Genomic DNA, 16,131 nt, shown 5'->3' with positions numbered 1-16,131 from the left:
TTGTCATAACCATTCTGATGCTGTCCTAAGCTTGTTGTTTTGGGGATATCTGTGTATTGTGGTGAACTGCAGCTCTTTCTAAACCCTCACTCTGTACCTAACACTGCTCATCTCTTGTAACTGAGATGCCTTGATACGTTTAATTTGAAATATAACTGGCAGTTTCTAACTAGTTTCTAGTACATAGTTTCTAAACCCAGAAGCAAGTAGAGCCTCATATCTATATTCATCTTTCTAATAAGATAAATTAAAGTGGAATGAAGTACAGAGTAAGGACTGAGATTACTAGATGCAGAGCCTCAAGTCCTCTTGCTGGGACACTGAGTAAAGAACATTTAACAAAAACAAAAGCTGAGAAGGGTCACAGTAGCTGGGTATAAATGCAAAACACCCTGAGTTATTTAGGGCAAAGAGCAGTGGTAGTTGTCATGACAGGAACAAATTATACTGTTTACTGGAAATCAATTTATGGAAAAAATGACCAGCAGTTGTAACTGCTGATATCTTATGAATTGGCAATAACCTACCCATGGAGATCTGCTGAACATCACTGGGCAGTAGTGATTGCCTGAGCTCTAGCGAACAAATTCTCCACATCATTCCATTTTTTTTCCTGTATTTCTGGGCTTAAGCATCACAAGAAGAACTACAAACCTTTATCTCACAATGAGAGTTGAATATGTGTAGGCAGCAGAATGTATTTAAACTTGTCAGATCTCACACTAAGGTTTACCTTACTTCCTGTGAGATCTGTTTTCCTGCATCATTCAGATGTGGGCCAGTTCTACCTATTGCATGTTTCTTCTTTAACCTACTTTCTCCTTCCCGTAAAAGGTGTTACTGGTATTGCCTTATTTTACCATCACACATTGCAAAAGATAAATCATTATTGAAAATGTGGTTGAGAGACATTTTAAAGGTATAAACTAGCAGTACCTCAGGCTGTATAATCAACTTAAATAATACATCAGATGCTATCTAAATTAATTTTAAGTCTGATTTGAGAATGTTGTAATTATATAGCCTTGTTGCCTTTAGCAGAACAGAATATTTGTGTAGGGTTTTTTGTACAGCATTCCTTCTTGTAGCAAGACCATGGCTCAGTGTTTATGAGCACATCACTGTCTACTGGTCTCTTGTGTTCCTTTGCTCATGTGGCTGACAGCATATGAGAAATGCAAGGATGTTAAGTACCTGCTTTCTCCATAAAGAAGTAGCTACGAGGTTCTAGGAAGCAATGCAGAAGTAAGAAGTGAATGTAGAAAGGGGAAAATGCATTATGAAACTTGAATGCTGCTTTTCTGTTATTTCCCTAAATAATAGGACTTAAGGTGCTCTGCCTTTTTCTTAAGGTTTTTCTGGCCAGAAGCCATCAATAAAGGTAAACTGGTCATTTTATAACCTTCCTGTGTTGCAGTTGGATCACACAAAAAATGCATCAGAGAGGTTAATGGGGGACATAACTGAAGTAAATTTCATATTCTGGGGATGTTTTGGTATTGTAAAATAGTCTTCCCACTATGTGGTTTGTTTCAGTGCCAAGTGTAAAGTCACTTAAGCAATATTTCTATAAAACATTTGCAAAATATCAGAAGATTCAGAGAATCATTTTGGCCCTTTAACTTGTAGACAGCTTCTTCCCATGTCTTTTCCTAATTTCTTGGCTTTATGTATAGATGTTGCTAACTAGGTAAAGGGAAGGATTTTTTCAAACTTCTCCCCCTGAGGTTTCTTTGATGCAGTCATCTTGAGTGCTTATTGTGCTGACTCAGTTCAAGGCAGACGATGTAATCAGTTTGGTATTTACTCTAGTCTTATTTCTTTTTTCTCTTGCTTGCCCTTAAATCTTTTACCCCTTAGGCAGTGTCAGCTAAATGTGGTTGAAGTATTGAGCTCTGGAAGGTAATGGGGTTTCTGTAGCTGTCTTGTTTAATGTAAACCTGGCAGAAAGCTCCAAACCACGTGGTCCACTTCTCAGTAACAGAGAGGTTTGGTTGATCAGTTTATACTGTACTCTGGTGATCAGCTGGCAGGCCTAGCCACAGAGAGGGGAGCTCAGAAACAAGCTGCAGAATTGTAAAAAAAACAAATTTCTTAGTACTTCTCTTTGCAGACCTTCTTGTAGCTTCTTGGTCACTTTCTGTAAGAATTCATTGCTCTGTGTTGTTAGGATGACACAGTCTTGGAAATACTTCATTTCTTCTGTGAGAAATTTGTCATCTAATTTTTTTTTTTTTTTTTTGCTCTACAAATTAATACTCTAGAAATTAGGTCTTGGTTTGCCATCTTATCATATGAAAACTTTGGGTAAAAGACAAGTCAGTTAAGTCTAACTAATGAGGTTGTGTTTTCCAGACTTAGTAAGTCCATGTGTGGAGTCCCAGGAAGGGTTAATGACAATGTCATTTGTTCCTAGTTGATGCACGAATTAGTTTGATATTGAGGAAAGCATAGGGCTCCAAAAAAAAGCAAACCAGCCCAAAATCTGATAGCACAGAGCTTTGGATTTTGTCCTTGCACCTTTAAAAACAGTGTGTTTCATATTAATACACAGCTGTCACTACACATGTAGGACTTTGGTGCCTTCATCCTTTTTACAAAAGATGTCTGAATTTTGTGTACTGTCTGTTTCACCCCTTCAGTTTAAAACTTGTAGTGATGAAATAGATCTGCATCATCTTGTCTCAAGAAGGCCTACTTTTTAATGATAGATCTTTGGGGTAAATTACTTTGGAGATAATTGTGCTGCTGATGATTTGGTACTGATTCTTTGTATTTTAACCTGGATTTGAGATTTGTGAATAGTGTGCTAATTTACATTTTATATGAACTGAAGTTTCTTTATCAATTACAGTTAAAAATGCCTTGCTGTAACTCAGTGTACATTCTTCAAATTTACAGGCAAAGTCAAGTATCAGATGTTTCATAAAACCCACAGAAACACTTGAGAGGTCTCTTGAAATTAACAAACAGAAAGGGAAGAAGAGGATGCAGAAAAGACCCAACTATAAAAATGTTGGTGAGGAAGATGAAGAGGAGAGAGGATCTGAAGATAACCAAGATGACCTTGATAAAAGTAAAGGTACAGAAGCAAGTTCAAAGGGTATAAGAACAAGCACTGAAAATGAAGGTGAGTGTTCCAGCAAGAAAATGGTGCTTGCGATTTAGTACATAAGAAAGGTACTTTTGTTTACTAATGGATCTAGTTGTGATTTGTTATGTGACTTGTTCTGTTGCTGCACTAGGTAAACATGAGACTATGACATTTGTTTAAGGCTTTGGCTGGGTTTTTTTCTCATGTTAAATCATGCTGTGAGAACATATACTTCTAATCTGATGAAAAGCTATGAAAGTGTGTTCATATCTGCCTGTAGGCTTGGCCCTTATCACCATGTGTGCCTTGCACCTCAGTGTTAGTGGTCATGGGCACTTGATAAGCAAACTTGACAACTTTGTAGCTTGTCCTTTTGTGGTAAAGGCAGAGCTGTAGACACTTGACCTTTGCAAGCTGGTCCGCAGTATTTCATGCATTTTCCATGATAAAATTTAACAGGTGTGGTAGAAGTGACAGTACATGACAGAAGACGATACTAAATAATTCAAAACTGAAAATATTTTTAACTCTTAAATTTTTTTTTTAATTGGACACTTCCAGGATTTTTGATGTAGCACAAACCTAAGAATAATTGCTTTTACAGGATGAGTGGTCTTACAGCAAATTTTAACTGTTTATTTTATAGCTAATTACTTTTAAAAGGATGTACGTAAGTCCTAGTACTTACATTAAACATAAATTGAGAAAAATGCAGCAGGAGTGCCTGCAAGCAGTTGAAAACAAGAGTGTTATGCTTTGACAGTCCTGTCCAAACATGACTGAGCTTAGGTTTAGGTAAACAGTCTGTTTGAGAAGGCTTTCCTTAAATGGTGTCAAATAACTAATGGTGTATTTTCCACCGTGATTGAAGAAAATCTGAAATAATCTACTGTTTAAACTGGTGAATTTAGTTGTGATCTTTGTCCAAATTGCTAAGCAAAGGCAGGTTTGTTCTACCGAAAGTCAGTAGGTGTGAATCATTGGGGACCAGGTGTCCTGTTTGCTGCAGTTGTAGAGGCCTTTTTACAGCCTCAGTGAAACTTGATGTCCACCCATGCCCCAGTCTCACCAGCTCTTTCACAAATCTTTTTTTCAGAAAGAGGTTCTATGGCTTTTCTTCCTGTGGTTTGCGTGGGAAGGGTGCTTACTGTGGCTTGTTTATTTGACAAAATGATATTTGTTTTCTTTACATATTTTACGTATATGTATACATTTCTTATAGTGTTACATTCCTTGAAGAAATGTAAGCCATGTTCTTTACTGGAAAAAAAATTTGCCTACATCTGTTCATTAACCTTTCTGAGGTAATGGTTATACATCTTATATATAGATACATGAGATGCTTTTAATACCAAACAGAAAATACAGAAGAGGTTTGTGATAACTTTGTTAAAAATATCAAATTTTGGTGGTATGTTTTGTTTTTTTAGAAATAGAGATGGTAATCATGGAGAGATGTAAACTATCAGAGCTGTCTATCTCTGCTGTGACTGAACAGAATACAACAGATGAAGAAAAGAGTGCAGCTGCTTCTGGGAGTGAGATGACAAACTGGAACAGGTATAAAGGAACTGTAAAAGATTTTGCTGAACTGCTTCCTACTTACCCTCCCCTTAAATATTTTGCTTTTCTTAAAGGGATGTTTCAAATCTACTTCAAGTGAAAACTACAGGGTTTTTTCTGGATCACAAGTGAGTGAATCAATACAAAAGTGAGATGTAGCCTCTCCCCTGCTTAGTTTTGGAAACGATCCTGTTCCTTTGTAGTGTGTGCTTTTCTTTATGGCAGTTGTGATGTATTAGGTTGGTAAAGTTAAATTACAGAATATTAACACAACAAAAATAGATTATAATAAATGTTTCTATTCCATAATTTCCTAAACCTCTACATTAAGATAGAAGTTTTATTAATTATATTTATGGTTGCATTTGTCCATTTGGTAGGCACCTATAAGGAAAAACCAAGGAAAATTCCTCAGTTCAGGGCTGAGTTGGAATTTTAGTAACAGTAGTTACAGGCAAAGCCTTGTAACCTTTGTACTGTTTCCAGGGTCCATTAGTATGTTTTAGGGTTATTGGAAACTTCTATTGGAAATACAGTTCATAAGTGTTTCTGGGAGCAGAAATTGCCCTGACTTCAAAATTTAAGCTTGGATATATTGAGTACCCCTAAGACACCTTCTCACGAGGGATTTTGCATTCCTGTTAATAGAATGTTAAGAAACCAAATGTGCCTGACACAAAAGTAATTGCAAGTGTGTCCATTGGGGAAATGCACATGTTTGATAGGATTTAAAATTTATTTTTAAACTTGGGAAATGCTGCCTGCTATTCCCAGAATTTCATCCTGTCTCCTTTATAATAGCACTGTAGTTTAGATTACATTCATTAATAAAGATAACGTTTAATTTCATTGTAAAAGTGAAATTGAACCTTGAACTGGCTTTAAAACACATTGTTCTAGATTATTGATAATTTGACTAAAATATGTGCCAAATGGCTTTTGGAAAGAAATTGGCAGTGAGTGCATGGAATACTAAAGTGACTGGGATGCTCAGGTCTTGAAAAGTGCAGAATGCTTAGAAGTGAGCTGCCAGTGCATTTGGCAAATGTCTGCAGTTCAGGCCTCTCTTGATCTGCAGGTGTGGTCTCACAGCTTTCTGTATCTTTTCTAAAAATAAGCAACATCAAAGAATGTGCAGAGCTAAAAATAGTTTTAAAATAGATATACCTTGTGTAGGGCAATTCTGGTCTTGGTTTTGTATGTGATTTTTTTTGTTTGTTTGTTTGTTTTTTTGAAATATCAGTGGATTAGGTGCTACAGCTTAAGATACTGTGTTATATTATATGCCAAGTACAGTATTTGAAACAGCAGCTGAATTTCTTAAGAGACTTGCTCCAGAATGTATAGTTTGTCCTACACTGGTTGGAATCACTGAGCCTTGTGGATAAAGCACCATGTGGGAGTGGAAAATGCAGTGATCTCTGCCATGCTGGAACTGCCTCCACACCTGGAGTGATCATTCAGGTTGTGGTGAGAGTGGTTCCTAGTGTGTTGCAGTCTTCAGTTGTGGACACACTCCACAAGAATAAATGATATGAGGAACACCTGTGTGGCATTTGATCTGCTGCTTTTATCAACCTTCTAGTAAAAGACTAGTAAAGGAAGCAAATGTTTACAGAGTTAAGAAATATATTTGAAAATACTTACCATATAGCTGTTACTATGAATAGTGAGATTTTTTTTTTAAACAGTCCAATAGTTGTTGAAATATAAATGAAAAACAGCACAGATGGCAGTTAAAAGTCTGCAGCTGTAAAAGCTAAGTCAAGCTTTTCATTTCCCTTAGTGCTTTTCCTACTGTGAAAAACAAAAGAAAAAGCTAAAGTATTTTAGGTGTAATTTTATTTTGATAGGCCTCACTACTGGAAAGTTTAAGCTTAAAGGCATGTTTTAAATTAGCTTCATTTTATGAAATGCTGCACAGCAAAGTTTTTTTCCAAAGCATGTCAAATCTTCATGCTGTGTTGTGGCTTCTGTTGCTATTTTCTTAGGCTGAAATTTCTCTGGGTCCATTGTGTATTTAGTCTAAATGAGGAACGTTGGTGAGGGGGATTCTTGGAAGTTGTTTCAGCCTCAGGTTATTGTGGCCGAGACAGATAATGCCAATAGATGCTGTGAAGAAGCGTCTGGAATGAAAATGGTATATCTTGCTGCTGTAATGATTTTTTTTTCAAGTTTCATAATTTCGTTAATCTAATTAGTATGTGGGGGAAAAATGAAAAATGCATTAGACATCCCAGAAGTCATTTAATACTGTGTAATATTGGTGTTAATGGAATAACTACTGATCTCAGCAGCTTTGACCTGGTAAACATTGGCTTTGATGAAATTATATTAAATAGTACTTTTATATTATAGGTTAGGGTTAGGTTGTTTACTATCTGCTGTTGGTCTGAAAACAAACCAAGTCTTATCTTGCATTTAAGTATTTTAATATCTCAGTCCTCCTTGTTCTTTAGACCTTGAAGCTGATCTCATTTTATGGAGTGAAAAGTCCCCCATCTGAGGGTGACACGGGGCTTGCAGGGCTTGTTTAATGCTTAGGAAAATTGAAGGTTCTCTCAGCTTGTTTTCAACACTGCTAATTCTTTAGGTTGCTTTTCCTCGAGTAGTTACAATCTTTTGGGATCTACAATATGTGGCAATTTGACTTAAGCACTTTGAGCAGTTTGAACTTGGGCAAAGAGAGATCAGTGCCAGTGGCACTGGAGCTGGGTAATCCAGGCTCAGCAATGCACAGACGTGCTGCTGTGGCAGGAGCTGAGCAGAGAACAGCGTGGGCTGGGTTCTGGTCACTGCTGCTTTCAGTAAGAGAGAACACTGCTGACATGTCCTGGAGCTGCCGGGAAGTCCCTGTGCTTTGTTATGCCTTGGGTGCCGCGGCTTTCCCGGGACGCGCTTGGTGTGACCATGAGGGCGCCTCAGCTCTGGAGTGGGGGTTGAAGTGTGTTGTGTTCTGGCCTCTGACAGCCCTTCTGACCCCCAGGAACCACAGCAATGAGTTTGTAGAGCCTGCTTCTCATCTGCTAGGCCTGAACACAGCAAAATGTCTTTGTTTCTGTGACTTTGATATTATTTTAATGTATTTTCTTTGAATGTAATTTAGATAATGTAAGGATATTTTTCCTTTCACTGTTAACATATAGTTTAAAAGATAGGAATAAACCCTTTCCACTTAGGCGTCCACACTGTCATCCTCTGACTGACACTTCCCTGACATACCATTTGTTTATGTGGGCCAGTTGTGAAAATATATTTAGTTTTTACTTGTGCTCTGAACATGAGCACCTGACTGGATGCAAACTAGCTTAAGGCCAGAAGTGAAGCTGCCTTGCCATCAGGCTTGTGCTAATATCAGCTGAATCTCAGCCATATCTGATCTGTCCAAATGCCTTCTGGATTACACTGCCTTTTGTTGTCTTTCCAAGGTACAGGTAAAGAAAAGGTGAATTTAGCACTGTTGGTAACTTCCTGTATACATGTCATAGGTCACACGTGTTTAAACTCAGGAAAACAAAGCTCATCTGCAATCCAAAGCTTTTCTTTCCTCTTCAAATATTCCCTCCTAGTTAATTTTTCTTTCCTATAACTGTTGGACGGTAAAATTGTTGTTTTAGAACAACCTAGCTTCCTCCAAACTTCTGGTAAAAGTGGTTACTTGTAATAGTAAGAACTTTTTCAACTCTGTTTAGCATGAGTTTTAAAGGAGTCTGTTTTATACAACAGTGATGGTAGCTCCTTAAATTTACTTACATATGCACTTAAAATAAGGTCTGCAATGCTTCTGTGTACTTATTAAACAGGCTACAAACAACCCAGTAAATATTTCAACAATCAATTCTTGGGAAAGTATTATGTAATAAATCCTGTTAAAACTCTGAATTATTGTCAGTATGTAAACACAAATCATGACTGTAATCTGAGTGCTCTGTATCAGAAACTCTGTAACAGAACTCTTTTGTTCTAATGCCTGAAAGTGTGCATTACTGTAAATTTGCCTCTTCCATTAGCTACATGTACAATAGTATAGTTACCCATTTTTCTATAGATTTTTTAAAATTGTTTTTAAACTACTCTTTTCCACAGGCCTTTTCTTGATATGGTCTATAATGCACTGGACTGTCCTGAAGATGATTACTATGCCCTTTTTGTGCTTTGTCTTTTATATGCAATGTCACACAACAAAGGTAAGTAGAATTAGCTGCAAGGCCAGGGTTGGAAGAAACTCTTGGAAGAAATTTCTGGTTTATGGGGTTGTTTGTTGCTGTTCTTCAGAACGGGACAAGGAGATCCCCACAATCTCTAACTGTGTATTGGTCTAAGAGGTCTCTCAGCCAGTCTTTTCTGAGAAATAACTTGGATATTTGTAGAGGAATACATTAAAGAAAGATGGGATTAGTTGCCTTATGTAACAAGTCAGTGAAAATTTTATTTGTGTTGGGGAGGACACTAAATGGGGCCACTACAAAATAAAATTCCCATTTCTTTTAAACTTACATGAACAGATTACTTAAGTACCAAAGCAGAATGGAAAATGAAACTTTGATCTTCTCCCCTTTAGCCATTATGCTCTCCAGATGTATGGCTTGACTATGATTTGATTTAGATGCAGACAAATAATCTGAGAATTTCAGAAGCATCAAAATCATTTGCATTTTACCAACCACTTTGGGATTTGAGTGTCTTCACCCGGTAGGCCCCATTTAAGGCTGAGAATTTCAGGGATTCGTCAATGTGTTTGGTCTTTATTGTTCCTCCTTTTCCTTGTAACACAAAGTCAAGGCTAGTTTCCTATGGCTAGTTGTTCTCTTCTGAGAAAACTGCTGTGCTCTATTAAACACTTGCCTCAGAGCACACTCCTGTTTTCTAATTTGCTGCTTTTCCCTTCACCCTCATGAAAGGACTTGACTCTGTCAAGCTGGAGAGAATTCAACTTCCAGCTCAACATGCTGAAGAGAGAAATTCGTATAACCATGTCCTTGCAGAAAGACTCATCAGGATAATGAATTATGCTGCACAGCCAGGTATTGCTTTTCCAGGGTTTGTTTTTCTTTCCAGAGTGACATTTTTGAAGATGGAAAAAAGCCACTTAGCCTCTTGTCTTTGAGGGGAAGGTGTCTGTTGATTGTGCTCTTTGATGAGCAGTATTTAGTTATAGTTTGTGAAAGACAACTATCAGCTTTTCCTTGGTTGGTGAGGAACCAGAAACTCTGGATTTGTGTTGAGTAGTTTTTTATGCTCAGAACTATACAAAGATCTGTTGTCTTAATTCCTACTTTCTGCACTTTTGAATAAACAAAAATTGAGATTTTGAGTGATTCCACTTTAATGGATTTCATCCTGAAAATATGATCTGTGGCACCTTTGCTTGTAAAAATAATTCCAGTGGAGAAATAGTCTTGAAAACTATGGTGTCCTTTGCTCATAAGAGTCCTTTGTCTGTCACCTCTAGGTGGTAGCAAATTTTCCCATACCTTCTTTTTAGTTCAGATTGTATTTTCAGTTCTGAAGTGTTTTGCAGAAAATGTGGGGTTTTTTTTCTTTTTTTTCCTTATAAAATGGGGGTTACAATGTTCTATGACCTATTTCCTGAAAATATGATTTTTGTTCAATCCACACCTCTCCTCCTTGCACTTCTCCCTTAAAACTTTAAATGGGTGGAACTGGTTTTCCCCAGAAGCTGACACACTATCAATTTTTTTAATGTCTATAGAATAAAAATCTAATGTTTATTTGACTTGCAAAACTGATCTACATCATATTAACTTTGCTGATGTGTCAGAGATGAAAAACATGTTTATATATGAAGAGTTTGTACCTACAGCAGCAGGAAGGAGTGCAAATGAGCATGTGTTTATTTAAATAAAGGCATGTCTGGGGAGAGAAGTGCTGGGCAAAGGTGGAAATGCAGGGGTTTTATTCAGCTTGCTGTGCAGAACATCTCCTTTTCTCTCTTCGAAGAAAAGCTGTGCCTTATTAGTGTGCTGCATACAAAGCATCCTTTCACCTTGTAACTTCATCCATTCCAACTGTCCCGGACCCTTTCATAATCTTAGTGTAATTCAACCTGTGCTGCAGATGGATAAAAGCAGCAATACCCAATGTTTTAGCTTACTGTTCAAGAGTATTAATCCTTGTGTTCTTATTGAATGGTTCTGCTTTAAATTTTCTTCTACTTTCAATTACTCTTCTAGTTCTTTTTCTTTATAGCCGTCAGCATTGTAAGGCAGCATCAGCACTCATCCCTGTCAGGTCAGGGGTGTGACAGAGGAGCAAAGTTGGGCAGTTTGCAGGAAGAGTAGAAACATTTAAGAACATAGGATGATGAGAAGAGCTGTAACTAAACTGCTGCTATTTTGTTTGTTGTAATTTTATTTTCACAGATGGAAAAATTCGTTTAGCAACTTTAGAACTTGGCTGCCTGTTGCTGAAGCAGCTTGTGTTTTCTAAAAATGGCAGGATCATAAAAAGTGTTCACCTTGATTGTCTTGAAGTGAGTATTTTCTTTCAAACTGCCAGTCTACTGCATTACTGGTGTCTGAGTCTTGTAGTATAGTTGAATAAATTTGTTTTATTTCTGGTTGCAATAAGCCTTAATGTGAAATTTGAGCTTCTAGAACATCTTTGCATTGGTAGCTCTGTGCTGTGAGCGTCATAACTTATTATCTGTTCTCACCTCTGCTGTTTTAAATTGTAACTTCTCAAGCTGTTTTTTGTTTCATGGTTTCTCTGAAATTTGTATGTTATCTATCTCAATAATGTAAAGAAAAGTGCTTTTGAAATAACAAATAATAAACTCACATAAGCTGCATTTTTGTGGGTGCAAGAACTGTATTCCATCAAATTCTGGGATTAAGGCCTTGAGTCAGGATTTCTTCTGTATGAGTTTTTGGGTGGGTTTTTAAATGTGACTAATAAATAAGTAGTGTACGTATTCCCTGAAATGCATTTTCTCTTTCCTAGGGTGCAAGGGAGGAAAGTGTTCATCTCCTTCGTCGTTTCTATAAGGTAAATGTGCAAAATGCTGTAAGAAAAAGGTCTGTTACATATGGGGAATGTTTGCAGCCCAGTCTTCACATAGTGACCAAAGAAACACCTTTAATTAAGATGGGAACTCCGAATTTGTGAGAGAGAAGGAAGTGTCTTCTTGGAGAATTCCTCTCCTTTCTACCCTTCCCATACCACCCTGACATACGTCACAAAGGGTTGTTGGAACACTCACAGGGTTTGTACTGGAGGTCAGGTTTATCGTTGACACTAATATGGAATATGTTTGGTTTAATGTTACTTTTTGTTTGTATCATATCTGAAATGATGACCTAAACTTTTACTTTTTTTTTTCTTATTGGAAACCTTTGCACCTTTTTACTTTTGTGTATGTGTTTTAACAATTAAAAAAAAATTAAATTTTTTAGTCCTAGACATTAACTTCCTATATAAGGAGCCATAAATCTGTGACAGACTTCAAATGTCTGAATTATCTTCCTGTTTTTCTTAGAATTCTCTGGAAGGATGTTTGCTCAGTGTGGCTTACAAAAAAAAAGTAACTTGTGGTGGGTTGACCATGGCTGGCTGCTAGAGGTCCACTCAGCTGCTCTCTCACTGCCCTTCCTCAACAGGATGGACGGACAATAGAATATCTTGTCAAGATAAAGAACAGGGAGGTCTCTTGCCAATTATAATCATGGGCAAAACAGACTCAACTTCACAGAAATTATTTTATTGACAACAAAAATAAATTTAAATAGTGAGAAGTAAAGTAGAACACTGTTGTCCCCCATCTCTCCCTTTTCCCAGGCTCAGCTTCATTCCTGGCTCTTCAGCCTTCTCCCCCTGCAAGTGGTGCAGGGGCAGTGGGAAGTAGGGATTCGGTGTCAGTCCACAACAGGTTCTCCCTGTTGCTTCTCCCTCCTGACGCTTTCCCCTGCCCCAATGTGGGTCCCCTCCTCCATGGGGTGCAGTCCTTCAGGACAGCAGTGCTGGTGTGGGTCCTGCAGACTGCAGCTCCTTCAGAGCACACCTGCCTGCTGTAGGGTTGGTAGCTGCTCCACCACGGTCCTCCAGGGTCTGCAGAGAAATCTCTCCCTTTCCTAAATGTGTTTTCCCAAAGGTGCCAGCAGTGCTGCTGAAGGGCTCAGCAGTGCCCTGCAGCCCCAGCCTCCCTTCACAGACAGACTGTACAGAACCAAACCTGACAAAATCCCAAACAGCAAGGCTTCATGTCCATGTTCTTTCTTTTGGAAGGGAGAAGAAATCTTTTTGGATATGTTTGAAGATGAATACCGGAGTATGACAGTAAGTGAGACCCATTCTGCCCCTGGCAAATCCTCAAACCCAGATACAGCCAGGAACAAGAAAAAGTGCTGATAGCTGCTGAGGACACCAGGGTCTTTATTGCTGGGAGTAGGGTAACAAAATGTGGGTGGTGTTTTTGTCTCTGAGATGTTGTGTCTATACTTATATAAATTACTTACGTGAAACTTCACAGCTCTTTATTTAATAAACTTGCATTACTTCCTAACATTGAGTACTACAAAAATTGTGTCAGCCTACTAAAATGGGACACTGGATTTTTTTCTTTTCCTAAACAGTATGAAAATCTTTCTATACATATCTGAAGCTCAGCAAGTTTTGAGAAAGTTCTTTTTGGAGAGAAAAAGTTATGAGAAACTTCCTTATGATTGAAGTAACCACAAGTTTAAGTCAAAACTTAAAATCAAACCTGGCAGAATTAGGTTTTTAGTACTTGGGAAATATCTCTTCTGCAATCTGGAGTTTTTTCTGTGTTTTATTGTTATGAAAACTTTGGCAGTGTGTCTGGGAACAATGAGAGATTGTACGTAGGGACCTTAAATAAGATGTGGTATTAAAAATTCTCAGAATTTTAGAATACAGAACGAGTTGTAATTGAAACTAAAGAGGCAAATGCTTATTGTTCTGTAGAGTAACCAATGCCAAAATATTTCTATAGATGAAACCTATGAATGTAGAATACTTGATGATGGATGCCTCCATATTGCTACCCCCAACGGGGACACCACTGACTGGGATTGACTTTGTGAAAAGGTTGCCTTGTGGAGATGTGGAAAGAACACGAAGAGTGAGTAAGACTATTTTTCCTTACATTTGCTCATGACAAAATGATGCCAAAATCATTGAGCAATTCTAGGAATACAAATACTTCCCTTTGAAAACTGTTTGATTGGAAGCTTCATCCATAAAATCATAAAAGCTTGATGAAGACAGATCTGTGTAGAGTATATAATAATTACCTGCCCCAGGGGAGAACCTTCTCTGATATCTTGTGTCTAGTCCATGCAACAAGTTCTTGCACTCAGGTTTAAATTTTTCAGACCATGCAGAAAGCTACACACAAAGGCATTTTGATGACACTCAATATATTGTCAGCTTCTTTTGTGATCTGCTGTGTCAGTCTGTCTCTCAGTTATATTCCTGTAGTAACATTCTTCATGGAAGACTGACTGGCTTTGTATTGCTTGTATATCTAGACATGCAAAAAATTTAATTTGATTTGAGGGTTCATCTTGCCAAGGTAATTAGTGATGGAGATTTGAGAATAAAGAGAGAACCAGTAAAGTATCTATTTTTGTGACTGACATAATCTGAACTACTACATCCTTATTTTCATTCTTGGTTAATCAGTTCTTGGCCCTTATCTGGCTGTGTCCTGGAAACCTTGCAGTGTCAGTAAGTCTAAGAGATATTACTGCACAAAATCATTATTTGGAAAGTGCTGTTCTCTGAGTTTCTTTGCATTTATGTAAGTGTATTCAAGTACTCTTGAAGAAAAAAAAAAAACATATTAAACATATTTCCAGGAATGTTCTGAAAAGGTTTGTTTTTATTGCTTATAAACCACACAGCTTTTGTTACCACAGCAAGCTGTTTGATAGAATACAGTGAATTATTTTTAAAAGTATTATTCTTAGAAAGCAGAAATGCTTCCTGGAATTCTCTCTGATGGTTTAACAGAAGGATGCTTAGAAATGCACATTAGTGGGAAATGGCTGTTCCAGGATCTTCATGTGCTAAAATAAGGAATAGCTTAACTTCTGTTGGTGGAAATAAAAAAAATCAATACAAATATTCCTGTAGATCCTCTGGGATGAAAGGGTGTCTATCATCAGCAAGAATTCCCAGAATGATTCCTTGTTGGTGCTCCTTCTCCAGTCACAGTGTACTCAGATTTTAGTATCTCCTCAGTTCCTGTGCTGCTTCCTTCAGCCAGGCTGCCTCACTTGGCTGAATTGCCATGACAAAAGGCTGGACTCAGGTGTACCTTGTGACATTGCTGCTGCCACTCAACCTGCTGAAGTTCTAATGATGGTTTCAAATGGAAAAAATTCGATTCTGAGCATGCTTCAACACAATTCAAAAAAGTTCTCAAGTTTCATTTCACTAGCAGGTGAACCTCGATTATATCATGAGTTCTTAACTATTAGGATCTTACTTCCTTGCTGTAGAAAGTCCCTCTAAGTGGCAGCTCTTCTCCTCTTTAACAACTTTAGGAGAAGCTTTCAAAAACCTCACTTGGGGAGAAGTTTTTGAAGTACTAAGAACACTTTTTCACAGGAAAGTAATAAGACAGTGGTAGATTTCCCTGCAAATTGCTGTTTCTTTGCACATGGAACGTGTATATAAATGAGGAAATCAGCATTATAAAGGATAATTCTCTAATGTAGGTAGAAATCCCTGTTTGTTCCAAGTTAACCAAAAAACCAAAAGTCAGCCAAAAAGATTCTAGGCCATGGAACTTTTCTATGTTGTTTTGTTAGGATAAAATGTGTTAGGCACAATATATTGATATTGGTAACAAACAGAGGGCTGTCAGTGTTGTAGGAAGCACAGCATGGTTCCATTTCATCTGGTGGTCTCATTGGTTTTGTTTTTTGGTTTTTTTAACCAAAGGCTAAAGTTCTAATTTTATTTTTTCCTCCTGTACTTTGTTCTGCAGTAAATATGATTGCATGTTTGGAGATGAGTGCCATTAGTTTTACAGGAAATGAATGTGATAAAAATTAATGCACTCTAGGAGGAGGAGGTTTGAGAGGGAAGAATAAGTGAAAGCTGAGTGATCGTTGCCCTCCAAATTAAAAAAAGACAAAACCAAAAACCTTGTTGGGATTAACTTTTGGGTTACCAAAAATGCCAAGATTTTCCTGTTCTTGATTGAATTTGGCAAATTTTAAACCAAATACTGTGAATTCTTCTCGAAGCACCTGGTAGGGAAACTGCTTTATAGTAATCCTGTATAATTTCAGTAAATCCACAGTATGTTAGAATGCAGTCTGCCTAAATGAGAGAGATCATCTTGCATTCTAAAGTGACTGTTCTCATGAATTAAATAGTACTATTATCATATTTTTGCTGGATACTCTTGACGTCCTTTGCTCCACATAATCATATGACCCTGTTAAATTTCAAGAGTGTACCAAAGCCATTGCTTTGGGGTC

The 16,131-nt window shown here is 37.5% G+C and overlaps 1 protein-coding gene across 7 annotated transcripts in view; it reads left to right on the top strand.

Moving 5' to 3' along the window:
- Window positions 1-16,131, top strand: part of CLEC16A (C-type lectin domain containing 16A) — a 119,692-nt gene that overhangs the window by 17,401 nt on the left and 86,160 nt on the right. For all 7 annotated transcript variants that reach the window (XR_014591200.1, XR_014591201.1, XR_014591202.1 and 4 more), the window contains exons 10-17: window positions 2,902-3,130; window positions 4,525-4,654; window positions 8,744-8,844; window positions 9,559-9,681; window positions 11,041-11,150; window positions 11,621-11,665; window positions 12,902-12,952; window positions 13,629-13,757. Coding sequence is in view for 2 of the 7 variants with exons in the window: in XM_083872757.1 (XP_083728883.1) it covers window positions 2,902-3,130; window positions 4,525-4,654; window positions 8,744-8,844; window positions 9,559-9,681; window positions 11,041-11,150; window positions 11,621-11,665; window positions 12,902-12,952; window positions 13,629-13,757 (918 nt within the window). In the remaining 5 variants the exon portion in view is untranslated. The remainder of the gene's footprint in view (window positions 1-2,901; window positions 3,131-4,524; window positions 4,655-8,743; window positions 8,845-9,558; window positions 9,682-11,040; window positions 11,151-11,620; window positions 11,666-12,901; window positions 12,953-13,628; window positions 13,758-16,131) is intronic.

Source organism: Zosterops lateralis, assembly GCF_965231275.1.
Source record: "Zosterops lateralis genome assembly, chromosome: 15".
Lineage (NCBI taxonomy): Eukaryota > Metazoa > Chordata > Aves > Passeriformes > Zosteropidae > Zosterops > Zosterops lateralis.
The sequence above is the reverse complement of the archived record's forward strand: the minus strand, read 5'-3'. Positions and strand labels throughout refer to the sequence as shown.